Source organism: Amphibalanus amphitrite, unplaced genomic scaffold, assembly GCF_019059575.1.
Source record: "Amphibalanus amphitrite isolate SeventyFive unplaced genomic scaffold, NRLGWU_Aamphi_draft 000125F_arrow, whole genome shotgun sequence".
Taxonomy (NCBI): domain Eukaryota; kingdom Metazoa; phylum Arthropoda; class Thecostraca; order Balanomorpha; family Balanidae; genus Amphibalanus; species Amphibalanus amphitrite.
This window is the reverse complement of record NW_024881620.1, coordinates 177,526-204,626: the sequence shown is the minus strand read 5'-3', so window position 1 is coordinate 204,626 and position 27,101 is coordinate 177,526. Positions and strand designations below refer to the sequence as shown.

Genomic DNA, 27,101 nt, shown 5'->3' with positions numbered 1-27,101 from the left:
TTAGTGAAAAGCATTAATACATAACCATGGCCGCAGCCCAATGTTATTGTGGATTTCAGAGAGAGAGTGGCCAGTCAGGAGGGCCCCATGTGGGTATGGATCCAGTGTCCAGTGGGATTGGCTAAGATTTGCGGCGATTGATCAACGCTTCTATGATAGTACACCTAGTCCTATTGAGTTATGAGGGGAGGTGACGTGAGGGACTCTTACTAAACTCTTGTGAAAACACGATACATACGAACGGGAAGAAACCGACAGCCATTCTTTCCGCCAAGTGTCATCTTTCTGTGAAGGATTTCTTGGCACTGAGTGTTCAGAAATTGCGTTGTTTTTGGACTGTGTAGAGGCTCACGAGCGACAACATAGCTCAACAACCTGACGTACCTTAAATATGCGACTTGTGCCAGAAGATGCAGCTTAATCAAAAGATTAGACATGTCAAATTTCAGCTCTTTAGCTCAAAAGAATTTTGAGCTGTCGTAAAAACCGTCTGTGTGGCACCATATCGCTTCCCCGCGCGGTCGGAAGGTAAAAGTTCGCCGGCTCTAACTAAACAAATAGTCGTCGTATCGCAAATTCATTGACGGCGTTCGAATCGTCGTTCAATTTACTTTCGAAACATATCCTAACATTAACATTTAACTGCCTAGCGCAATCTCCAACAAGCAAAAGTTCCGTGCATTCATCCTCATACAGTGTTAGCGGCCGCCGGCCGCCGGCCGCTGACCCACATTCGCGTCATCAGGGAATGCCGCAACTAATTTATTGTTTCCAACTTTTTTCCCGGAGCGTTCTACCTGGTTTATATAGCCTTGAGTCACGGTCATTGAATACTAAGGTAACACGGAGCCGAAGCTTCAAGCCAGGGGACGCGGGAGGCATGCCGTCAGCTGATTGTGTACAAGAGTTTACCCAGGGCCCTATGGGAGAGAGTTAACACGTGCTTCTATAGGGCGAATTCGATGCAACAATGGCGCAGTAGCGACATTACTCTTGTTCGATGTCTTTCGGACGACAAAGATTCTACGCCGTTTGGCCAATCACATTCCATAATTGCAGCCGAGCCCCCGTTGACCTAGAAGAGGATTGGCCGGACGACGTACAATCTTCGTCGTCTGAGAGACATCGAACGAGGGGTACATCGACTGAATATACATTGCGATTCAATATTCAGTAATATGGCCTTGATTCAGTATTTTATGACCGTGATTGCAATTTGCATTTGAGCTCAGCAGTCGAGTAAGTTGTGCCAAAAATACCAGAAGCGATATCCTATATACGGCCTTGACCAGAAGTGTTGCATGCCCTGGATGCAGAAAAACAAGATTGAGATGAGTGGATCAAGATGTATCTTTCGTGCAGATTGAGATGTATCAAGATGTACCTTTCACTTAAGATCCATGCAGGTGAGGTTCCAGTGAAATTTGAATTCGATAGGTAGCTATTTTTGTTTTTGCTTTGATACTTGTGGTAAGGAAACATGATTATGGTTGCATGAACCGCCCACTGCTCATTGCTGTCTTGTCTCGGGTTCGATATCCGATCACCATTCTTAAATAGCTCACCCCATATGGAAATCAGGTTTCAGGAGGCCACTAGGCCTGTGGGGCCTGGTCTCAATGAGCTCCCAGTGCTAAGGACAGTCAGGCTCATATGTTGGGTAAGGTCAGGTTCAGGTAGGCCAGTATGCACTCTGCAAAGCATGGCAATTTCGACAAGATCTCGTCTGTGCTGGCTTGTCCGGCTGGTGAGGCTTTGGTGTGGCGTGGATTTAGCTTGGTGCAGTGCGGATTTTGTGTAGCGCGGTGCAGATTTGGCCTGGTGTGGTCAGGTGGTGGGGGATGTAGTGTAGTGCATTTTAAATGTGGCTTGGTGATGGACATGATGGACCCAACAAAATGGATGGCCAAAATTGAAAAAAGCATTAATGGAGCTTTAACATGCAATTTAGTGTGCTCTCGGGCTGATAGGTGTGCGGTGGTCAGAACTATTGGTGCCAATCGGAATTTCTTTTCTTGGAATTCCAATTTTTGTCCAATTCCAATTTGGAATTTGGACGGAATTCTTAACATTTTTTGGAAATTAATCGGAACACAAGGCCTTTAAAATTTAAAATTTTAAAACGGAGGCCTTTAAAACGCTTTTAAACACTTTTAAAATTTACGCAAAAAATGCAAAAATCGTTAAAAATTGGAATAGCCCCCCGCTTTGGACAAAATTGGAAATTTACTTGGCAATTTCTTGGAATTGGATCGGAATTGGAATTGAAATTTCATGAAATTGGCACCACTAGTCAGAACGGACTGTGCCAGTGCTGGTGCCTGGTGGTCCCACCAATCACGGGGGTCATCTCCTGTTGTGACCCAGGGGTCTAGTCAAAACCTTACCTATAAGTCTTCATTTCACTCATATATTAAACCTGGCCCTTTTTCAGGCACAAGCTTTGGATGAACTTCTGCTTCTGCGGTCAGCATTCTTACAGGAGAACCCAAGATTCACTGTACCTGTATGCATTTCAAAACTGAATAATTGATAGCAACAAGTCAATATTTGAAGTTGCAGCCAAATGCTGTGCCTTCTCTGCTGCAAGAGCTACATGTCACCATTGAAGCAAGGTAAGTTAAAAGAAATAGTTCACCTTCTATGAGTAATTTGATCAATAAAATTCACAAAGATGTGTTAAAAATGTGATGAATAAAATTTAAATGTATTCTAACTTGGAATTACACACTTCTTCTAAAGGGATTTCATTATTTTAATGATTAGAGTTATGAACACTAACTGCTGAACAACCTATCAGCTGCAAGGGATTCTGCTCCTGTAAGTGCTCTCATCGCTGATTGGCCACTGTGTGTGTTGAAGAGGTTTCTGTTTGCTGTAAATGAGCACTAGAACATGAATTTAAGCACCAATATTCACTGATAAATGGTGAATATCTCAAACGGTTCAAATATAGGGCATACACAAATCTGCTCTATCAGACTGCTATCTCAGTTTAAAATCCCATGTTAAAGGTGAACTATTTCCTCGACAGGACCAGCTTGACTCCTGCAGTAGGAGTCCAGCCTCGTCCAGTCGTCGCCGCTCGCCAAGACCAGCCGGACTCCTGCAATAGGGGTCCAGGCTGACCCGTTCGTCCAGTAACCGCCGCTCGTCAGCACCAGCTGGGCTCCTGTAGTAGGGGTCCAGCCTCGTCCAGTCGCCGCCGCTCGCCAAGACCAGCTGGGCTCCTGTAGTATGGGGCTAGGATGGCCCGTTCATCAACCGGTCCTGAAGTCACATCGCTGTCAGCCAGCCGAACTCAGTACATAAGTCACCAACCCTGAATGTTGCCAGCCAAAGTCGGCAGTTTCCTTCGGACAGTCATCTCACCAGTGTTGTACAGTGTACGAGTTTAGTGACGCAGTTAAATGCGTCAATTAAATGCGAGGACGTGCGCTTGTATGCAGCGTTTTGTCATGTTGAGCTGCATGGGTGTCGATTTTCACCGAATTGAGGGTGCCCACTGCCCGGGCGCAGCAAATCCGCCGCCGCCTCAGCGGTGACCTTGACCCGCACCGTCTGTTGGGGCTCCAAAGCCAAGCCAGCCGAGCCGGCGGGGAATTTAAAGAGCTTGAGCACCCCCAACCCGGCGGAAATTGACACCTATGTTGAGATGTATGGATGCGTTTTAGCCTTCCGCCGTGGTGGTAAATAGCAGCCTACATGCAGAATTAGGCAGGCTTATTGGCGGGCTCATTATTGGATTCATTGTGTCACGTTTGTCGGCACGTGTAAGATGTGCTTAACTGCCATTGGCTCTCGGCCTGGCGACTTCTGGGGACCACGTAATGGGGATGACAATTGGGATCCTGTGCCTTAAGCCGGCCATTTACGTCCATGGCTATATACCCCCGTACTAGGGCTAGTTATGACGTATATAGGGATCCACGAGATCTTTTTTGATGAATGGGTTGTGCAGTGTTGAGATCCGCGTGTAACGTCACTGTTTGGCCAGTCTGCCCTCAAACGGGTCATCTTTACTCATATTTTATTTACATGAACGCTTTGCATGGTCCAGTGGTTTATATAGACATCTTCCTTGCACTAGCTAGTTTTATGTGGCCAGGTTGATTGCCTGTCAGCGCGGTCACGCTGTCGTCTTTCGATTGGTGCGCTTAAATGCGGCGAGATGAATATAGGATTTCCTTTGATGCTATTTAGTACCTGCGCCCAGCTCAACTGGGGAAGGGGGGGGGGGCACTGCCGACTTTTGGTCCCATTCTTTCCATGTAACGCCCATAGAGCCCATGTTAAAATGCCAAAATCAAAGGGGGGGCACGGTGCCCCGGTGCCCTCCCCGTTCCGCCGCCTATGCGCGAAAGTACCAACTACCATCAGTTTCCAGTTGTTTGTGTCCCAATGTTTTTTATGAGTTGGACGATTGGGCTTTTCCTATCGCTCATAGGTTATGCAATTATTTTGTTAAACGCTCTAAAATTGTTTCTCTACAATACAAGTCATTAGAACTTAGAACTGAAGCAAATAGATATTGATGGATACGATCTCAAGGGGGCCGATAAGAAGGAAGAGCGCGCGGCGCAATGATTGTGGAGCACAGCACACGATTAATGTGAGGCGCATTTGAGCGAGAAATAACTTTATTGAGCAGAAATGAGCAGAGTACCAGCATTGAAACTGCACCAGTACCAGCATTGAAACTAAATATAAGATATCTCAGAAGGTTGCGCTTTTGGGGTGAGTTGTGGTGCTTTACGCCGTACATCATGCTTAATGAATGTGACCGTCGTGTTTGTGGGATCCCCGTCGGTACTAGTCAGCCCCACAAATCGTGGTATCATAAAGATAATCTTCGCCTCCGGTTATCATTTTGATATATCTACGAAACGGGTGCTGGGTGGTACACGAAAGCAGCTTTTTCAGGTGAGTTGAAAGGGGAAGAGGTTCTTTGAATTACCATTTCGGACCATGGTTCTAAAAAGCGCTAGTTTAAAACTATTGTTATAATTCCTATCGTAAACCATCGGACGCTCGACGCTGCATTGGCATCCTCGGCGAGCGATTACCGGCACATCGTACCAATTGGTACGATGTGCCGGTAATCGCTCGACGAGAATGATAACGTGGCAGCCGGCAGGTTTGCTGATATGTAGGATTATCAAATAAATATAATAGAAACGATATTAAATCCACTACCTCTTTAGAAGCTCTTGGAATAAACCTGGCTATCTGGTTGGCAAAGCCAGGCAAACTATATGCTTGGAATGGCTAAATGTCCATTGTACATGACATTAAATTGAATTATTTTCCTTCTTAGCACTTAAAATACATTTCAGCGACACAAAACTCCCAAAAGTCTGATATCTTGCCCGTGGTATCGTGGTACGATCGGCGAGTACCTTCCTACGCAATGTCCATGGCTATGCGAAGTCTAAGGTTGGCCTACATAGCCTTGGGTTGGCCTGTTTATACTATTTCATATCGTATCTATGAAAATAAAGTGTTCACGATCGCATAGCCAAACTGAGAATAAAATATTTATTTGCAAAACTCCAGCAATACCCCTCGCTTGATACTATAAAAAATATTGCACACAATCATGCAAAGCCGTGAATCCTACCGCCTTTATTTAGCGCCGGCGTTCCCGCGTTAATAATTTCTCCTGAATCGGAGGACCAATAATCAGCTGACGCACCGTTGTTTTGATGTCGGCGGACCGTGCCAGCCTGGATCGTCCAAGATTACTACAACATATCGCCCATGACTAAGCAAATATAAGCGAAACGTCGGGTAGCTTATCTTTAATTTCATTTAGTTTAATGTAATATTTCGCATTAAAGTAAATATGGCCTTTCGTACACTTTATTAACAATTGTCTCAAATAAAACTTCAATCTTTACGGGAACAAGTTGACACTTTTCTTGATTTTTGCACTCAAATCGCGTGCGATTCAACTGTATTGGAACTTGCAAAACAGCTTGGTTACGGAGCGAGCGAAGCGAGCGTAGTCTTTCCTTAGATTAACGGAAATTTCTGAGTATGAGCGGCCGGCCGGCCGGCCGGCCGGCCGTGGTCACGCTTTTGCGAGGCTTATATCTCAGCAACCACTTGACCGATTTACACGCGGTAATTTTTGTAGGGTAGCTTCATTCCTGCTACCAAGTATTGGACTATTCCCGATGCATGTGGGTGACCCCTTATGCACGTGCCACGTGCAAAACGAAGAGGTGTCAGTTTTGTAATTGCTGCAATATCTCGGTAACTACTTGGCCGATTGCGCTGAAAGTTGGCATGTAGGTAGGCACCCAGTAGGGACTGCATATCCATGTGCCAGAGTTGGGGTGCTGCTGCACGTGCGCACGTGCAGGGGTCGTTTCCAGATCTCGGGAACGGCTGGACCGATTGCGCTCAAATTTGGTATACGGATAGGGACCGGTTAGTAGGGTGTCGTGCACAAGTCAGCTGGGACCCATTTTGCACGTGCGCACGTGCAGGGTGCCGCTTCCAGATCTCGAGAACGGCTGGGCCGATTGTGCCCAAATTTGGCACATCGCTAGAGACCAGTTAGTAGGGTGCCGTGCACAAGTCAGTTGGAGGTACCCCCTCGCAATTTCGCACGTGCAAGGCCCACCCTCTCGCTCGCTCCGTTAGTCGCCCCAAAAGGCGTTATACTGGTAATTAATCAACTGTGTTGTTATGGCACTGTTTGCAAAGCATGGATAATGAAACCATGCCATTAGCTGCATAGCAATGCCTCAAGTAATACGCAGGAGGGACAGAATTCAGAGTCCGATCGAGAAGAATCGGTGCAAATGCTACGAAGACCAGGCAGCTCTGACTGATACAATAGCTAGTCGTCTCACTACTCTCACTCCATTAGACCAGCTGATTCCTGACAGCACCGACTCGGATGCAAAGATGGAGCTCATCTTCCAAACCAGAAACCAGTTCTTTGATGGAAGATGTGATGCTGCCTCTGTCTCTGCTTTGTTGGCCAGTTTGGACGGGGCGGAGCTCCGCTCCTTGCGTGAGCGGTTATTCGCCTGTCATCCAGAAATAGTTCCTCCGTTTGCTGGCCGTTCCCTGATTAGGTGCAATACGGGGAGCTGTAATCAGGGAAGTAACTTTCCATATGAAAGGGGTGCAGGTGCACCCCGTCCCCATCCACTAGAAGTGCACCCCCATAGGCTAAGCGGCGCCCCACACGCCGCCCCACACGATTAGCTCTAGAGCAGATGGCGAGGGTGATTTCCCGGCTACATTCCACCTCGGCGGCGTCATGCTTGTGGGTTTTGGAAAGCGTCCAGTCGTATATAGGGTAGTGTAGGGGTAGGGTTGAGTTCAATAAGGTCCTTACATTTGAAAGGTTTGAACAACCCGCAATCAGCACAACATACCACAAGTTAAATAAAAAACTACCAAACTCCGCCCAACTAATATTAATAAACATTACAGCCAAACTAATGGCCTAAACAAAAATATATCTCAAATCCTAACAGTTATCGCGGGTGATGGCGCCATGATTGGCTATTATCCAAAACAGATGCAAATAAACATGTTTGTATGTCCTATGTATGTTTGTTTTAAAAACGTTGCAGCGGCGCTGGGAACTGCCCAGTAAACATGCCGACGTCGGCCCGACGTCGGGCCGAGGCTCGGCCCGACGTCGGCCCAACGTCGGTTCAACCTCGGCCCGACATCGGCTGGACGTCGGATATGCCCGCATGTTCCGACGTCCAGCCGAAGTCCAGCCGACGTCGAGCCGACGTCGGGCCGAGATCGTTTGCCGAGGTTGACGAGATCGTTTGTCGTTGGACCGACGGGGCCGACGTCGGCATGTTTATTGGGACAACGCGCCAAAAATATCAACCGGCGGCGGGATTCGAGCCCCCCAGTCGCCGACGTCGGCATGTTTACTGGGACAACACGCCAAAAGCATCAGCCGGCGATGGGATTCGAACCCCGTGTCATTCGAACACGAGGTTAGTGAGCTAACCACTACACCACGCAGCCAGCTAACAAATGTGGTTTGTTTTGTTGGGTTATGCCCTTTCGGTCTGACAAGACCATTTCAGAGCCGGAAGGATGATAGGATGGAGACATTGGTCTTCTTGGCGAGCACCCTGGGTCCAGTTCATATAGAGTCCCTGGTCCCATTGCTGTTACGTGACACTTATTGGAAAGGGCGACCCCACAATGGATTCATATAGCCACTCTTACACACCTGCACCAACGTTTCCCAAAGTGTCCCTTTGATTAGTGGCACCTTGGCAAAGTGACACTTGCCGACTGGCCTTTCTATATGAACTGGGCCCGGCCCTGGTGAGTTGCCGGGGCTGAGCCTGACCAAAGGATAGGCCGAGCAGCCCCCAAGCACTCACCGCACCCGGCTACGGGCGAGCTCGGCTTACGGGCAATCCCAAATGGGATAAAGTTTCCCGTCCAGTCCGGATCAGGGGGTTGCGGCGTGGAGGAAGATTTGAGTTTCCTGAGGATATTTTGAATACAGAAGCTCTTTATGAAACATGAAACATGTATTTTATATTATTTTAACGGTCAAAACAGCGGCCGATGTCGGTCCGACGTCGCCCCGACGTCGGCCCGACATCGGCTGGACCTCAGCAATTGATCTCGGTCCGACGTCGGCCCAACGTCGGCTGGACCTCGGCTGGACGTCGGAACATGCGGGCATATCCGACATCCAGCCGACGTCGTGCCGAGGTTGGACCGACGTCGGGCCGACGTCGGCATGCGGTTGCCGAGTTGCCGACGTCACCCCGACGTCGGCCGACGTCGGCATGTTTACTGGGTGCAGTCTTAGATCTGGGTATGTTTGGCATCTGCAACTCTTCATATACACATTAACCCTATTTCGGACGGGGAGGCCTTTCAGGATTTTCTTGTACAATTGCCAAACGCCGCGAGATATTCAGCTCATATTTGGTGACTTTTCCTAAATGCTCATTGCGCACATCTCAGAAAAAAAAAAAAATGCCGGGTCAGGTCAGGTCAGGTAACCAGAGCGGGTTTGTTAACCCCACCTCAGAAAAGTTTGCAAACACGTCAGAGCTTGAGTTTTTCACGAAGTTATTTCCTCTCATCAAGTCTTCAAAACAGTACCTGCAGTATGTGTCGTTCGTATATCTCAGAATTTTTTATCTGTGACCTGAGGCTAGGTCAGAGTCGTGACCTTTACATTGCAAGCCTATGGAAAAGTATTGAAATGCGACCTGCACCTCGAGTAAACGAGTCAAAACCACCCAATTCTTTAAGAATTATGACAAATTATCTTATCTGTAATGATCCAGGTGCCATTTACTGACAGGGACACCGGAGAGGGTTATCTGAGCCGAGATCATGTGAGGTGATATCTACCATACATCAATGCTCACAATACTTGCAATATTGACAATGCTTTTGCCTACAACACTTACAATACTTACGATGAGACCAGCAAGCACTCTGCCGTTACAGTTCTAACTTCTGTTTCGAAAACCGACGTTACACACATTCGCTGCCAGCATAACATGTATTGTTTGACAGTAACAAAATACAATTGACATCTGAGGGCTGTTCACGGGCCCTGTGTGCGGTCGGACCGCACACAGCCTCCAAGCTCCGCCCACTGCGTCCCTACGTCAGCCTTCCGTCACCGCACACAGCGAACGCTGTGGCCGGTCGGGACTGGCCACAGCGGACCGTCCACCGCACGCAGCCGTGACGTCAGAGCCGCCTACCCATCCCCTACCCCCACGCCTGCTGGACGCACCGCACACAGCGCACGCAGCAGTGTGCGGTGCCCGTGAACACCCCTCTGAACCCCAAACGGACCGCCATCCACTCAAATTTTATAACCCTGACCGGTCAGGGGGCGAATGGAGGTCATCTCCTGGGCATTACACTCAGCCCTTACACAAAATATCTCACCTCACAGTGATCATTACAACAATAGCACCGACTTGATAGTGGATTTCAAAGTACTTGCATCAGCTCTTCCTGCTATTGCGGACGATCATCTCCTCAGGGTAATGTTGTTCGGGACATGAACGAAGATCGTTTTCGGAGTTTCATAAGTGCTGCTGCAACAGCCTGGCACAAAACAGGACTTGTACGCTCTTCTCTGCACTTTGCCCTTCAGTATATCACAAAAGAATTGTTTAGAATCCATCTTACGCTTCTTTCACAGTCTCCCTTGCCACCGTAGGGCGTAGATAGATTGCTGTTGCTGGTAAGTTAAGGCACGGTAGATAGAAATTACCTCGGTTCTCAACGACTTAAGTTATTTTCATAAAAAAGAACAAATAAATGATCAATAAGATGACAGGAATGTAAACATTTTAATCGTAAAGTAGTCCAAATATTGGAATGAGCTTTTGCTTTTCAGCATCCTCCGATTCATCATCTTTATCATTTGAAAATTCGAGGTACATAAATGTTTATCACGCGCTCAATGTTAAGTGGGAATATAGTACACGGCAGACACATCAATTTTTGACAGTGAACATTTCATCCGTAAATGTTTTAGCATAATTTAAAGTTAAAAACAGCGCGAATGGCAGAGTGAAACAAACAACATCTTTCACCCATTGATATAACATGTAATCTGTGGTGCGCCAGATGCGCCATTATTTGTCAACCGCAGAAGGTGACATGTGACGTAACAGCATCAAGAGCATCTTTTTCAAGAACTTTTCAAAACAAGTTTCCTATCTTTCTTCCCCCATTTCTCTCAGGATATTGATTTTATGAGGCAATGGTATGCACCATAAATTCTGTGAAAATAGTTTGATCATTTTCATGCATTCTTAAAAAATCGAGTTCCCAACCCCATTGTTGCACTGTTTTCAGCTTCTTTTTCTCATAAGCGCTCAGAACGTACTTCAAACGGAATTGTGGTGCTGTTTTTACTGCCGTATAAACTGCTGAATTGCGACGAGCAGCGTGCCTTAGATTAAATAGAAACAGTGGAACAAAGTAAACGCGGCCAGGCTTTGAAACAGGCCGTTCGCAAATACCTGAACTGAGTGGAACTATTTTGAGGTGCTCCGTCTTTTCCCCAGGACCAGCGTAAGTCGGGCTCCCAGTCTGTGGACGACCCGGCGACCCTCGCCGAAACATCCTTCCACGACATCATGGACAGCAAGTTCGACAAGCGCGTCAAATTTGCATCTCTGATGTCACACGTGTCACGTGACATGATGACCTCGTCCGGGTCGGACCTGAGCTGCGCCGGCGACGCCAGCAGCAGCTACAAGCCGCAGAATCTGCTGGGAAGTCGGTCAAGGCGCTCACTGTCGTTCAAGCGCCGCGGCCGGGCGCCGGCCTTCCTGCCAACCGATGACACGGTGGAGACGACCTCAACGGGCTCTGACCTGACGCCGGACGCTGTGCGGCGCTCGGCACTCATCCAGTCTCTGTCGACACCGAGCTCACCGCGTCACAGACCTATCGCCAAGATCACCAGTGCTGACAGCATCCTGTCCATGCTACGCGGCTGGGCCAACGGCAAGTCCGTATCCACACCGTCCAGCCCGGCCAACTCGGATCACGGCGACGAGAACCCGCCCGTCGTAGGCGTGTCACCGCCCTCCGCTAACGGCTCGGGACAGACGGAGAAAGGAGCGATCAGCGCAGCCAACAGTCTGGAGATTCCCGTGTTCACGGGAGGCAGCGGGAAGACTGGCGGCGGATCCTCGTCTCAGTCTGTGACGCTCGAGATCCCGTGCCACGACTACCGGTGTCTGTCACCGATCACGGAGGTGCCCACGCCGTCCCCCTCGCCTCTGCCGACGCCGATTCGGATGGCCCGTCGACCAATTCACATCCACATGGATCAGCGGGTCTCCGACATGGACTCTGACGCGTCCACATCGTTCTCAATGTCCGGTAACGAACAGTCGCGCACCAGCAGTGCCTCGCTGGACGCTCCGGAGGGTGTCAACCGGACGCCGTCGCCGACACTCAACCGCAAATACAGCTGCAACTTCCCCATTCCGATGGTGATCATCGAAACAACGCACACGTCTCCAGAGGAGAGTGACGAAGCACCGCCGCCGTCGCCACCGCCCATCACCGTGTCAGCGCCTACTCCATCGACGCCTGCCGTCCCATCCTGGCCATCACCTCCAGCCATCGTCATCTCGGAGGACAGCGGCGATCCGGAGGGCAGTCCTCCGTCGCCTCACGTCAGTCCTGATCCGGTACCGATGGCGGTGCCGTCCTTTACCTTCCTGGCAGCGTCTCCAACGGACGAGGTTCCCCCACTGATGCCGCTGCCACAGCCCGGTGAGAGGAAGCTGAGTGCCCCTCACGCGCTCAGCATGCTGCGGCGGGCGCCGTGTCTGAAGGAGGGCGGCAGGGCCGACTCTCTGGAGCTCCAGCCGCGGCCCGGCTGTCGACTGACGAGGAATATGTCCGAGCAGGACTCCGACACGGATAGTACTAAACAGACGGTCGGTATGCTGCTGGCGCCGCTCGCTCCGAACGGCGCACACAGTACCTCCGAGTCGAACCTCAGCTCGTCGGGTTACAGTTCGGCCTACAGCCCGGCGCCGTCGCGTTGTTCGTCCATCAACCCGCTGCTGGAGGAGGCGTGTGGACCGGGCGGAGCGGCACAGCGCCGGCCCGTGCTGCTACACCAGGCCACCCTAGAGGATGACTCGGCTCTGGGCAGTAACGACGACTGTCTATCCACGGACCCAGAGATGCCGCGACCGGCCGAGCCGCCGCCGCCGCCGCCACCCCAGATCGTCATCCACCCCCCGGCGCCGCTGCCGTCCGACTCCTCGCTGGAGGAGCCGCAGCGACCCAGCCCGGCCTCGTCGCGCTCGGAGTCACCGCTCAGCGACCGCACCGGGCGCCGGTTCTCGCGGCAGTTCTTTGGAAAGCTGGAGCTGCCGGCTACTGACTCGGACTGTCTGTACGACTACCCGAGCTCGGAGCGACTGACGGCGGCGGTGGCGGGCGGCTCGCAGCGCCGCGCGGGCCGCCGCCGCCGCCGGGGTGCCGTCAAATGGCGCAGTGTACCCACCGTGCCGCCGGACCGGACCGGCTCACCGTCTGCCGACCGCCAGAAGGCCTGGGCGGCGCAGACCCACCGGAGGCGGGGCAAACAGCAGCGCTCGGAGGCCGGATGGACCTCGTCCAACGAGTCCGTCGACGTTACCAGGTGAGCAGAGAGGGAGGGGAGAGAGGGAGGGAGTGAGCGCATGCGAGTGTGCCCCGAGTCTTTTTCTTGCACGGATATCGATGCATAAATTGGTTCATGACTACATGCGTCATGCTTCATGACTCTTTTTATGGTAATAACATGATAATAGGTATGTTCCATTATTATTTCACGCCTATGAATAATTTACTTGCATTTACGCATCATATTTTGAAATTTGCGGCACACATCTTACGGCCATGATAAATGAAGGCTGGTATCACTTCTTAACGTGAAATTCGGGAAAGCACGTTAATAACGAAACTCGACGGCTCCTTTTTCCAACTCCTGGAAAGTCACAAACACACATTAGTGAGTTATAAATAAGTTAAAACAAATATTTTTTTTAACATAAGCTGAACAAGGTTGAAAAATTTTGGTCAGATCGACTGCTTTGAAGAAAAGGGCGTACGAGGTTTCGACAATGCTCAAAGCTAATTTTTAATCTTAGGAGCATGATTACAATAACCTTCACTCTGTTTCAAATTAGGTTTCTACGTTCTATTACGCAACGTATTTCATTTACCCCTTTACTCGATTCTCCTTTGTTTACGTACAATGCATTGGAATTAAAAATTTTGTTTTACGTCTTGTGCCACTCCACTGCTGCGTACTATTTCTGCAAGTGTGTCCGTTTTCACTGAGCCTTTTGACAGTCTGCTGTTTGCCACTTCACCCGTCCGTGCGATTTGCATTATTCGATTCTGCTGGATTGCTGCATGTGTCTGCCGCTTTTGCGCGCCTTGCCGCCCGTTCAGCCGACCGTCGCAGGTGCCAGTGACCGTCCCTGCCGCAGCCCGGAGAGCCCGGAGCGGCGCGCCGCTGCTGACACCTGGTGGTGACCTCTGGTACTGCCAGTAGTGCAGCCGGCCTCCAGACAGGTGGGTGCCACATCTGGACATGCATGACCTACCCCGAACGTTTTTGGCGCTGCTTCTCTGCATTGTGCTCAGTGTGCTTGTGATAACCGCGATCATTCCGCATAGGAAAGCTATTTTCTTATTTAGAGCCCAACCGTGTTGTTTGTTCCATGGGTAAAGTTAGTGCATAAGTATTGTAATATAATATCCAATATCCATTAGAAATGTGAGATTATAGAGATCCATTATTGGTTGGCTATCAGCGGTTCGACTAAAATGGGATTAAGCCTGACTGATACAGTCCTCCGCTTCCTAACCCACTCCGCTCGCTGGTCTGAATTGAGAAGATGAAGAGACATCGATCATCATCTACCGGCGCTCTGCAGTAGCTCCGTCAGAGGAGGTCGTTAGCTTTCTCAGCCAGCCAGTAATGAGGGCTCGATTTGAGACGCCGCGGCGACTTCCTTGCTAGTTACTCAGGCTATTAGTGGAGCTGAAACCTGGACTTCTGCTGTAAGTATGCGCCTGAGTGTTGAGCTGTGGGGATGGCTGAGCTAGCACACGGTTGTTATTCTTATGGAAACACAGCTCTAGTAACTTTGTGTAAACGTGTTACTTCGTTTTTTTTTTGGTCAAATTCAGCCAGCAGAAATGACTTATGTTGCGTTTAGTGGCGTCAGGAATGGTAAGCTCCAATATTGACTGATGCGATACGGCATGGCAGTCGTGCAATGCGGGACAGCCTAACCATCAGTTGCGGAGTTGGAAATGCACTTGTTCCGGGATATTTATATTACTCGTTGTCTTCTATCAACATCTCCACAGTTCCGTTCTATCGATGAATATCAGGAAGGCATCTTACGGTATCGTTTCCTGCTCCTAGGTCGGCTCCCGTTGGGGACTGCCAGGAGCTGTATCAGGAGTCGTCTGACAGCGAGGTGAGCAGTGCCAGGAGCGTCAGTAGCAGCAGGAGACACCGGCGCAGGATCAGGAGACAAGGATCGCTCGACACTTCCGACGACCAGGCAAGTGACTTTGGGATACCCACATTCTTTTCTAGGCTACGTGGAACGCCGAATAGAAACAGGGTATGTGCCCTAGTAATCCAGCAAAGCTCAATACGCAATAGTTACGCATGGCTTTAACATTTACGTCCAGCTAAGGCTTGTCTGCGAAACTGCTGTCATTTCGGAACAAGTTTAGCAGTAATAGCCGATCAATAATACGTTAGCTGTGCCGTTAAGGTACGTTCAGTTTCCGGAATGTCACGCGAGCTTTGAAAATGCTAAGCTGTCCATCAGGAACCAATGCTTAGGAGAATAGCAATAGGTAAAGACGGCTATAATAGTCAAATTATAGTTTATAGTCGAAGTATGTCAAGTATGTCAAGTTTATCGTCAAATAATTCTGTAAAACGTTTCATTTATTTTATCTTATCAGTTATGCCAACGTCACCGATATCTGATATCTACCTATAACCGCCAGGGAACGTCCGAGTGCGCGGCCGGTGGCCTGGCCGGTCGGCGCGCCTCGCGGTTCCGCGTGCTGGCCACCCAGCTCCGCTCACTGCGCCGACTGCGCAAACCGCGCCCCCTGGTGGTCGGCGGTAGCACCAGCTCCGAGGAGCCCGGCCAGGAGGAGCCCGACGAGCGGACGGCACTGCTCTCCGCCAGCGGGCGCACCCTCACACACTCGTGCAGCGACCCCTGCGAGTATGGACACTGAGGGGACGCTGAGTCGTGTGGGTATGGACGCTGAAGGGCCGTCGAACCTTGCGAGTACGGACACGGCCGCATTGCGTAAAACACTGGGATATCGCCGATCTGCGAGATGAATGTATGGACCTGCGAATGCGGGCACTCGGCCGCCATTGATACAGCATTCACTCGCTCCGCATTCCCGCTCCCGCGCCTGAAAGCGCTTAGGGGAACTGAGCTCGGGCTGGTCCCTGTATAAACCTTTATTTTATTTATTTTATTTATTTTTCAAAACATCCACGGGCATGGGCACCCATTGATGGACGTAGTCCCATATACCTACATATTACACACACACACGCACACATACACACACATACACGGATGGAAAATATCAAGCAGACCTAGGTTCGTTAAAAGTATGAGAAAAAGCTGCAGTTCACATCTCCCCGTTCTATCTAATGTGCACAGGGCTGCCTCGAGCGGACATACGCTGCTACTCGTTTCTTATACTGTAGCTGGCTATGTTGCCACACATCGACGTCACGGTTTGCGTCCAGAAACATATTGCTGAGCATCGGTATGCGATTGAACAGGCTGTTTTTGACGGTGTTCACCCTAGCGTAAGACACGTGAAAAGTGCTCCAGTTGCGAAGCAGCCGAGTGGGAGCAGCCAAAGGGAATTGAGCCAGAAGAAACGGGGAGTCGATGGCGTGGCGGTGAATGTTACGAATGAACATTGCATCGTGCTGCTCGCGCCTTGCTGCCAGCGTGCTCATGCCGAAAAACTGGATCAAGTCGTTGTACTCGAGCGCTGTATCTGTGACACGGCACCGTGCGCAGAGCCAAATGAGGAATTTGTGTTGGATGCGCTCTATCCTCTTCATGTGAGTTTCGGCTGCGCCTCCCCAAATCACGCTGCAAAATTCTAGTATAGAGCGCACGTTTGCACAGAAGGTGCCTATGATTGGTTTTCTCATTGACTTGTCAAATGTATGGCCGCACTTTCCGGTCTGAAACGTTCGAATAAGAAGCCCTAGAGCTCTGTTAGCACGGTGCACCACGGCGTCAACATGTTCAGCGAACGTCAGCTTCTCATCTATGAGCACGCCAAGATCGCGCATGACTCTCACTCGCTCCAGCTCGACTCCGTCTATCGTGTAGGCGCTGGAGACCGGCTGACGCCTCAATGTCAGGGTGAGCATCTTGCATTTAGCCGCATTGAGCGTCAGGCCCCATTTTGCAGACCACCGGCACAAAGAGTCGATCTGGCGCTGTATGAACTGTACATCTGCGTCGCTGTCTACCTTCCCGTACATCTTCACGTCGTCCGCAAACATGAGTGCGTTCGCCTCTACGTACTCCGGTAGGTCATTAATGAAACACGCAAAGAGCGATGGTGAGAGAATCCCGCCTTCGGGTGTTCCCGACGTTACCGGCGCCCACTCCGAGCACTTGCCCTTCACAACCACCCGCTGCCGCCTCCCAGACAGATACGATTCACACCAATCGAAAGCTTTGTCCGAAATATGGAAAGAATGCTTTAGTTTGTGAAGAAGCAGCTTATGATTAACGCTTTGGAAGGCCGCGGAAAAATCGGTGTAAATCACATCCGTCTGAGAGCCAGCAGAGATGTTGCTCCAGGCAGCGTGCAGCATCGTAGCTAAGTTGGTGACGCATGAACGATGAGGCATGAATCCGTGCTGTTTCTCCGAGAGAACGGGTTTCACATGTTTATACAGCGTGTTAAAAACGACGCGCTCCAGAACCTTGCTAAAAAGAGGTAAAAGTGACACGGACCGGTAGTTAAAAGGCAACGCCTTCGAACCCTTTTTGTGGATCGCCACAATGTTGCCGCGCTTCCAAGCTGCTGGGAACACACCTTGTTCCAGCGACAACCGGCACAGCTTGGTTACAGGGACCGTCAGCTCAACGGCACATTCGCTAATAATACGCGCGCTTACATTGTCCGGTCCACACGCTTTGTGCTGATTGATGCTACAAAGGATTCCACGGACAAGTTCCTCCGAGACATAGAATGAGCACAGTGGGTCAAGCGCGTGATCCGGAGCCGACGGCAGCACGGCAACAGCGGGATCAGAGAATTTGCTGGAGAACATGCGGTTCAATACATCAGCTTTCTCGCGGTCATCCACAATCCTACGACCATGATCGACAAGGTGCGACATTTCACTGTGTTTCCCTTTGATACATTTAATAAAAGTCCAAAAGCGTTTCGGATTTGTTTTCAGGTCACCTACCAGGCCTTTTAGATATGAGTAGAATTTCACGCTTGCTATGTGTTTGAACTCTCTACGTTTTTCCCTAAATGTTGCTTGATTCTCTGCAGTCTGGTCCCTCTTCAACCGCCGGTGAGCAGACTCCTTCTCCTTGAGTGCCCTCCGAATCTCCACGTCGAACCATGGTGGTTGCCTGCGCCTGATCTGGACGACTGGGACGTGATCTTGAATCGCCGCGTTCAGCAGATCGTAGAATACGGCGGTGGCGTCATCCACTGGCAGCCCGTCCAGCATGTTCCACGGCGTGAGTCGCAGCACTGTGCGCAGGCCCTCCCAGTCGGCCCGCTTGTAGTTGTAAGCAGTAGTCCTAGATACGACCGGTAGAGGGCAGCGCACGGCCCTGACTTCACAGGCAACCTCCGCCGAATCACAGCGCGTGTGAACAGTACCTGGTGCATTTGAGCTCATTATTGCTCCATGTTGACAGTGAGTGTAAAACTCTGACTCAACAGTGCTGAAAACGAACATATGACACCTAGCTTGATGGGTGCCGAACGACTCAAAGAACTATGCAGATGAAATGTGAAACATTCCGCGAGCATTGTGTGTGAGTATATTGTGAACATCGACTCATCTGTGCACAGAATAGTCACCTACCGTGGCGTCAGCCCTCGTCCGTCGGAGCTCAATGTACCACTGTTTCAGCTACAGCTGCACACTGTATACCCCTATGTGTGAAAGTGGGCCCTGCGTCCCATTTAATGCCTTTGCTTTATGCATCGACAAGTATACTCGTAAATATTGTAGATGATACCAGCCACTGTAGACATGTTTCAGTTTGTGCTTGATAATTGTTCTATATTTAATATTTAACCACTTCTAATAACAGCAAACATAAGCAACTTACATCGACGGCATTATTCACCAGCAGACTGTGAAGTTATCTTGAAGGCATATTTTTGGCATTGCAACATAACTTACGAGTGAAGATGCAACCATTTTGTGAACCCTATGTGCGGTATGTTGTCAGTTTTGTCCGTTCATAGACCTCTGTATACCTCTGTATACAGAGGTCTATGGTCCATTATAAGTGAAGTTGCTGACCCTTGTCTCACACCTGTAGTGCCGCCAATGTTGCGAGATTTGTGGAATGGTTGACTCCGATAGCATAACTGTCACCTCACCGTGATTCCATGAGTATTCGTCCCCACCTTCCCTGCACTGTCGCCGGCGACAGTCTCTCGTCACATGTGTGCATGCCCTCGCCTTTATTGTGTACTTATTTGTACAGACATATCATACTTGGCTCCAGAAGGAGACAGCAGAGGGACTTGAAGACTCCCGTCTTTCATGCTACACGTGCGAGCATTGAAGTCAGCGGCTAAGCAACAGATCACCAGAGTGAATATTGAGTAGACTTTGACTCAGGAGAGTTTGCTATTTAACTAGGTGATCTGGCGGCCTGATGCCCTGGCAACGCATATACCCGTCATGTTCATGTTAAGTTATTGCTTTTTGTAATATGTATGTTGCGTGTTGATTAAATGTTTAAATCATGTTTTGAAACGATAATTACCCATTCTTTATATGAATCGATATTCATCAACGTGTCTTTGACAAATAGATGGATAACGTTGCGATTGTTGCATGTGAATTTATCCTCACTTCACAATATACACCGACGCATCGTTAGTTGTCTTTCGGATGACCGGGTCATGACGAGCCGTATGAATGTTGCCTGCTGAGTACCATTTGTTTTACCCTTTTTCTATGATGGGGAAGATGCAGCGAAGGAATTGGCTGTGTTGCAGTGCAGCGTTTGATTTTATAAGGTTATAGGAGCTCAAGGCAGACTTCCCGCACCGATGTCGAATTAAAATGACGATTTTTGCATTCTTAGCTGGCTGGGTAGGGGTGTTTGATTGAAAAAAAGACAATAAAAAGTGCTGACTGGTGGAAGCATTAAGAGATATTTGTTACCATGGCAACAGCTCTACTCATTTTGCCGTCAAGCGCCACAAGCCGCGAGTCTGTGTACTATTGCCATTGGTTGTTCGGCTTGGCGCGCCATCAGTCCCCACGAAACAGCCTGGGTACAGCTGGACGGCTGGACGTTGTATAATCGATAATGGGTGAACCGCATTTGACTGCTCCTCGCTTGTCAGTGCTGGTTCAGCGTAGCATCATTCGCAGTGGTAGCATCCATGCTGTGCCATGATACGTGATAGTGTAGCAAAAGTATTGAATGGTGCATATGATGATTATGAAAAGCTGTAACAGCTTTAACGTGATCTCTTAGATACGAAGTGACAATGGAGGAAGACAACTCTTCACCTGCCCAAAGCCGTGCGAGCATCGCGTCTTCGCTTGCTGACAATGCGTCTGAAGACAACGAGAGCCTCGATGGAAGCTCGCACGTGATGGGGTTGAGTGAAGAATCTCGTCAGTCCTATTCACATCATTCATCTGTTACCATTGAGCCTGACGAGGATGAAGATGGTAACCCTGCGCAGGATGAGCAGACCACAAATGGTTTGTCTTCCATTCCCAATATTACGGTCCCTGGAAAGGGAGATGGCATCTCTACAGCATCTCTGGCGGGCTCCCTGGCGGCCCCGGAGTCCGTCGCTGACAAACCATCAGAACGCGAGGTGAGACCAATACTTATCGTCAACAATTGTTCTCTTTTTTAATGCCTTATGCTGCAGGAAAACTTTGAATTCGCTCTAAAATGTTTGTGTAAGGTCTTATCGTACTTTGCTATGAAAGCTCATCTCTCAGCTATAAGAATAACGGGCAGCGTTGATTAAAGTTAACGTTCATCAAAAATTCTGGCTGAGATTCCACTAGTGTAAAAATCCCATAATTGCGGGCTCTCTCTCTGGAATATTAGAAAGCAAGAAAATGCAATAAGGCAATAAAAACCGACATGTATCTCCTTCGAGTTGAGTGTGGCCAGGGTCAATCCCAAGGGCAGTTTTCGCTGTTCCAAGAACCCTCACCAAGTATAGATGCGCATTGAGCCAATCCGTAGCGTCGTCTCACAACTGACCTCACTTGACGTCCTTCGATGTCGCGCACTCGACAGATGGACAGCGCTCAGAGCAGGACTCAGGAGCCCGCTCTGACGGGTAACGACTGGGATCAGACGGGCGACAAGTACCTGCTGGCCAACAGTCTGCTCTCCGAGGTGGACGCACAGGTAGGCGGGCCTGTTACACGCTAAATGGGACAACGGCGAGCCGAACAGACTCAAAGTGACCATGGTATCTATAGAGTCCTGCTATTTACAAGAGCTCGAGTACGCCGGTTTATGCTTCTGATAATCGATCAAACCGAATAATATGGCCGTTAAGTGTCGTAATGGACACATTAATAGGCATATTAATGTCTTTCCAGAGTAATTATTTCAAAAGCCCATCTGATCACCTATATCTGCTCTTGTAGGTGGTTTATGCCCTTCTGGACGAGTACAACCAGCAGCTCGAGGTGCTGGGAAAGATAATCGCCGCGCCTTACATCAAAGACTACGTCGATGAAAAGGAGACGTTGCGACAAAGGTAATTTGCCTAGGCACTATTACCTGGGTAAATCAATCACAAAGATGAGTTCCAAGAACTCTTGTTTTAAAATGTTAGCCTAGCTGATTATTATGAATAAACTGGCCTTTTATAGTCTGACGAAAGGTAGCAATTGACGCTCAAACTATTCTCATTTGCCTCATTATCAACAGAATATTGGCTATTGCAAGGTCCACACCTGAATTACGGTGCGTCCGGGCGAGCGGGATCGGCCTTGTCATGCGGTACAGCATACCCCACAGGCGTTCACTACCAGCGCCATCTATGAATAGGAATATCGTCAGCCGGGCGCTGCGGAGTGCGGATCGTATTGAGTCATGCGGTGCAGCATACTCCGTAGGCGTTCACCACTGTCGCCATCTATGGACAGGAATATCGTTATTCCAGTCGGGCCGGGCGGAATCGGCCTTGTCATGCGGTACAGCATACCCCGCAGGCGTTCACTACTGGCGCCATATTGATATATGGACAGGAATATCGTCAGGCGGGCGCTGCGAGCTGTGTATTTAGTGTAATGCCCTGTGTGACGCGGTCGCTTATGACGTGAATTCGGTCAGGTTCCGTCGGGAGGAGGATGAGCCGCTGAAAATCCGCAGCAATCGAGGTGATCACATCGTGCCGGCTAACCCCAGTCTGGTGAAGATACAACAGGACCGGGCCTACCTCAGCAAGGTAACGGGAAGCACGTGACCTCATGAATACGCGAGGAAACAATGCTAGGGTATCACCGTGCGCCAGTTTGTCATGGAATCAAATGAAATCGAGGACTCTATTGGAACACTATCTCAGAGTTTGCAATATCACTTGATTCTGTGGCTCTCGTAACCTTTCCGAGCTCAGTTACCGAACAGAACTAACATACAAACTCGAATCGCTCAGCCGAGTCGAGTTCTGGCTGGCAGCGTCGCCTAGGATACAGCTATAAATGTAGTTTATTTAGTTATTTGCCAACATTATTTTCAGTTTCCAAAGTTAAACAAAAGATAAATGAGAACTCTCTTTCTCTCGCTCTCTCTCTCTCTCTCTCTCTCTCTCTCTCTCTCTCTCTCTCTCTCTCTCTCTCTCTCTCTCTCTCTCTCTCTCCCTCTCTCTCTCCCCTCTCTCTTCTCCTCCTTCCTTCTTCCCTCACGCCTTCCCCTCCCTCCCGCCGGCTGTTTTCACAGGTGCTGGACCGTCTAATGAAGGAGCTGCGCAGGGAGAACTCGTACGTTCCTCTCATTGAGGCCGTGGAAGCCGAGGGCATCCGGCGGCAGGAGTTTGTCCTGATCGAGGTGCGTCAGTTCAGTTCGGTGTCCAATGAAGGTTAGCGTTGTCTGCAGTTACCGGAAATGGCTAAACGCCATATGTTTGGTTAATTGCAGGTCAGCCCAGTGCCCAATGTCATGATTCTGTGCGGTCAGGTGCATTTAATTGATTATGAACATTTTGAATACATAAATACTTGGGCCGATCAACGCGTTACGGCCGTCTCCATTCCCCTGGTTGATGGATTTCCTTCAGAGGCCATCCACATTCTCAACAGCTTTACCTTCACTGCATTTTGCTTCGCAGGAGGATGCCATTGCGAATTCGCAGCGCATTGCTGAGCTGAGAAAGGAAATCCGCCAGCTAAAAGTCTCAATGGTGGAAGAGATCAGAGACCGCGACGAGACCATTTTGGAACTAAAGGTAAGCCTTATGCAAACATGCATAACCGCAGCACACCAAAAGCATGCTGTTAGCAGTTAACAACACTTGCATGACCTCACGCACCCTTTGACAAATTGACGTCCTATGCCGTGATCTAGGATGGCTTCCACGCACTACAAACAAGGAACATGGTCATAGCTCGATGCTTGAAAGGTCCCAGTCTCCTCCCTGTCTCCGTTCGACTCCCTGAACCGTCTCCTTTCTCACAGGACGAGCTGCAGGAGGTGCTGGCCCGAACCGGGATGGAGATGCGCTACACGCAGGCCTCCATGCAGGCGCGCCTGGTCACCTCAGACGGGCAGCTGGAGACACGACGGATGGCCAAACGACAGGAGGCCGAGCACGCCCGCGTCATGTGCGACTACGAGACCCGGGTCAACACCGAGATCGAGAGCCAGCTCAGGGACTCGCTCGATGTGAGTTGGGGAGAGGTGGCTCTGTGAGTTGGTCGAAGTAGAACGGTAGTTTCGTTCCAGTGAGTTGGCGAGCTGCGTACAAAATTGAAAATAGTAACTGATGTAGGCAACATTTACAAGGCATTGCTGGATAGCTATCAAATGCCACGCAAAGTCACGTTTGAAGGCACTGAGACATCCGACACTTGTTTTGCCAGGAGCTGAACGAAACTCTGGATCAGAGGTTGACCAAGTTCGACGTGGACACGGACGCTAAGGAACGCGAGCTGAGCAACCTCAAATACCAGAAGCAGGTGGGCTTTACACCGTCGGATGGGACCGAACCACCAGAAGTCTACATAATGGGAATTGGGAGGGGTTCATTTTCAAATCCTTTTGTTTAAGCTAAGCCCTTCACTTTTTGAGCAGTTTCAAGCACCAATCAAAGTCTGTGTTTAACTACCCCTGCAGCAATAATGAAGAATCGTTGCGTTTTATCCTGGTCTAAAAGCCGTCCTCTCACCGACCCTCTCTCCCCGCGGTGCAGCAAAACTTCCAGGCGCTGTGCGAGGTGAAGGACCGGTTCGCCGAGTACACGCGCGTCATCGAGGAGGACGACGAGGAGCTCCGAGAGGAGGAGGAGCGACTCCAGGAGGAGGCGCGCAGGGTGCACGCCGCCACCGTCATCCAGGCCTACTGGAAGGGATACGCCGAGCGCAAAAAGTTCAAAAAGAAACTCAAAAAGGCCAAAAAGGCAGCCAAGAAGGCAAAGAAAGACGCCAAGAAGAAGAAATGAGGTGGTAGTTGCTTTTTCGGCAGAGTGCTGTGCTTTGTGCGAATACGGGACCACGTACGCTGCGTGGTACGTAGTGACGCTGTGTGCCGTACACAGACAATTTTCTTCAACAGCACGCAATAACTTGCAAACTAATAAGAATAAAACATGGGAAAGGCATGAGCCACGAGACATGTCCACTGCAATCATCTTATAATCGGAACTTCGAAAGTCTCATCATGGTACACGTTTCTTCACAGCGCATAACGTGCGCCGGTACAACTTTCCAAGCACCTAGCGACTTCCATTTAGGTTAGGCTAGGTTGAGCGTTGGGTTGAGCCCACATGAGCAGCATTTTGCTTGATCTGAATAGTGCCTAAACGAATGCCGAATTTGCTAAATGACAGGTACTTGGTAGAGTCGCTGTCACTATCAGCGTATTCATGGCAGGCGAATGTCAGTTTGTAGCATATTTACGATTAACAATCTCCTTTGGTGAGCACGAGACAGATTGATACGTTAAGACTGAAAGAAGAAACAGTTCGCAAAGAAATTGTATTTGTCATACAACACAGCCAGGCACTTGTGAAATTTACCACAGGACAGAGGGCAGATCGCTGAGACGATATAAGTACGTGGAATGCCAATAAAAACAATTTCACCGAGCACACCAGCCTAGCCCCGGCCCAACCATCAGACCACTGAAAACGTAGGTACCCCAAACTCCCCCATTGAACAGCTATCGGCCTGTATCAGGCCCACATCTCTCGACCCTCAACGTCAGTCTGAAAACGGGCGTCACAATACTGATGTGAGAGTATACAACACTGTCTCGTCAATCTCTGGAATGAGGACACACGCTGCGGTCTGTTGATCCGTCACACGGTGCACCGCTGGGATGGCGGCTCGTCTGATAGGGGTGCGGGCGGCGGCGGCCCCGACAGCCGCCGCGTCATGGCACTACCGAGCCAACGGCCACTGTTAGCCGGCGCTCGGGCCGCGCTAGCTCTCAGTTTGGCACCGGGCCGCCACATTAACCACAGGGACCACTCGGACCAGTCAGGTGCGGTCCACACGGACCACAAGGACCAGTGGCGGGATATGTGCGGTGCAGGCCGCCTTCTGTCCGTCCGCGGCGACATAGTCCGCCGCGGCCCGACCGGCCGGCCCGACCAGTCTCAAATAAATACACGCACAGCGCACTGTGGAATGTTTCGTCACTGCCTGCTGGCATTGCACTAGCGCCGCTATCACACGGCTAGTTCGCAGTCCGGCCGACAGGCGGCGCTCAGTTAGCCTGCCACCGGAACTTGCTCTTCATAACCCACTTTTGTGCCGAGTCGGCGCGGGCGCAGTCCTGCAGGGAGAGTCGCCCGTTGTCTGCCCGCGAGTGCTGCAGACACCTGCCTGAGTTCAGGTGCACTATGGCCATCGTCTGCGGGTGGAAACCGTCAGTTAGCGGAGCTGACGACCGACAGAGCAGCTGCTGGCTCACTACCTGAAATGGCCTCACTGTACCGAAAGGGCTTACCCAGATAAGAGAAACGAGTGAAGTTTCAGAAAAAGACATGTTACGGTGCGATACAGTGGGTGGTGGGACTGGCTACTGTAAGTTTACATAAAAATAAATCAGGAACGACTGCGCAAAGTGCAAGAAAGCAGCACGCTCGCACTGCACATTGCTCTCTAAAACTTCGATCTGGCTGTATGACATTTGCAGGTGGTTAACTCACCGATTTGTCGTATTTCCAGTGCTGGTTGCCGCCCATGCCGTGGCAGCGGACCATCTTCACTGGACTGTCCCCGGAGGCAGCGTCCAGGCAGTTGTCATCCGACATGACCTGACCGCGCTTCGTGTAGGCAAACACCTGCGGAGGGGCGCAACACAGACTCAGTAACAGCGCGTTGATAGGAAGGTCCTGTCAGCCGAACAAACTGAACTGAGAAAACAGCTCAACAAACGAAAGAAGCCCGACATCAAGTTCGTAAGTCTGCCTTTTAATCTCGTGGAGGTATCCATCGACCATGCCCTCCACATTATTGATCTGAAACAAAACATCAACCATTTCAGCAGTTCAAATTGTGTCTGAAAAAAAAAACACACTGACTGTGCACCTGACCTGACAATGACCCAAACAGCCCTCACGACAGCTGCCTGTCTACCACCCCAGCCACTCCGCTCCTGTACTGTTCTCTACCAGCCGTCTCACCGGTGTTGGCGTGTTCATTGGGACGGAGCATCAGAGACTGGGAGTTAGGGTGACGGAGGGCTACCCCGGCTCACCTGGTTGCCGCCGAGGCCGTGGCAGAAGCCGGCTCCGACTGGCTCGCCGCCCTTCCTGCCCATTGTGTCCAGACACTGTTGTGTGTCCACGTTACGAATCTGTCCGAGAGGCGGCGCCACAGTCACACACTGGTACAGCAGGCTCAATACGAGGTAAACAGTGGTAGTAGGCGAGGTCGGGGAAAGGTGTCGCCACCGAGCGCACGCACTGAATGTCTGATATGATGGCCAATAGCTCGGTGACAGAGGTGCAACACTGGCGAATGACAAACCATCGACGAAGAACAAACATTGGTCAATAGATGGCAAACAATACAAATGGCTTACACACAGCAATGGTGGCAAACAACACCACTGACGGTGTTATACATA

At 50.2% G+C, this 27,101-nt stretch overlaps 3 protein-coding genes across 7 annotated transcripts in view; 2 read left to right on the top strand and 1 right to left on the bottom strand.

The window, feature by feature from the left end:
* The window catches only part of LOC122381705, an 83,153-nt gene extending 63,461 nt beyond the window's left edge, over positions 1-19,692 (top strand). Inside the window, exons 18-20 of the mRNA XM_043366193.1 lie at positions 11,061-13,168; positions 14,951-15,092; positions 15,553-19,692. Coding sequence (XP_043222128.1) covers positions 11,061-13,168; positions 14,951-15,092; positions 15,553-15,792 — 2,490 coding nt within the window. The 3' untranslated portion in view covers positions 15,793-19,692. The remainder of the gene's footprint in view (positions 1-11,060; positions 13,169-14,950; positions 15,093-15,552) is intronic.
* A 319-nt stretch (positions 19,693-20,011) lies between these two features.
* LOC122381685 (dynein regulatory complex protein 10-like) lies at positions 20,012-24,627 on the top strand. Its single transcript, XM_043366161.1, has 9 exons — positions 20,012-20,655; positions 21,093-21,206; positions 21,452-21,564; positions 22,143-22,257; positions 22,749-22,856; positions 23,137-23,253; positions 23,484-23,690; positions 23,888-23,983; positions 24,217-24,627. Exons 1-9 carry the CDS (start codon positions 20,317-20,319, stop codon positions 24,463-24,465), a joined length of 1,458 nt encoding a protein of 485 aa, XP_043222096.1. The 5' UTR covers positions 20,012-20,316; the 3' UTR covers positions 24,466-24,627.
* A 358-nt stretch (positions 24,628-24,985) lies between these two features.
* The window catches only part of LOC122381684 (polypeptide N-acetylgalactosaminyltransferase 5-like), a 76,773-nt gene continuing 74,657 nt past the window's right edge, over positions 24,986-27,101 (bottom strand). For all 5 annotated transcript variants that reach the window (XM_043366158.1, XM_043366156.1, XM_043366160.1 and 2 more), the window contains 3 exons: positions 26,730-26,828; positions 26,179-26,313; positions 24,986-25,880 (listed from right to left, as the gene is read on the bottom strand). In XM_043366158.1, coding sequence (XP_043222093.1) covers positions 25,734-25,880; positions 26,179-26,313; positions 26,730-26,828 — 381 coding nt within the window. In that variant the 3' untranslated portion in view covers positions 24,986-25,733. The remainder of the gene's footprint in view (positions 25,881-26,178; positions 26,314-26,729; positions 26,829-27,101) is intronic.

What these genes read in the sequence shown, in the direction of transcription:
- LOC122381685 (XM_043366161.1), top strand. Translation starts at nt 20,317, where the DNA reads ATGGAGGAAGACAACTCTTCACCTGCCCAAAGCCGTGCGAGCATCGCG. An exon ending in ACCGGGCCTACCTCAGCAAG is followed by an intron (nt 22,258 to 22,748) that starts GTAACGGGAAGC and finishes CTGTTTTCACAG; the next exon opens with GTGCTGGACCGTCTAATGAA. An exon ending in AGACCATTTTGGAACTAAAG is followed by an intron (nt 23,254 to 23,483) that starts GTAAGCCTTATG and finishes CCTTTCTCACAG; the next exon opens with GACGAGCTGCAGGAGGTGCT.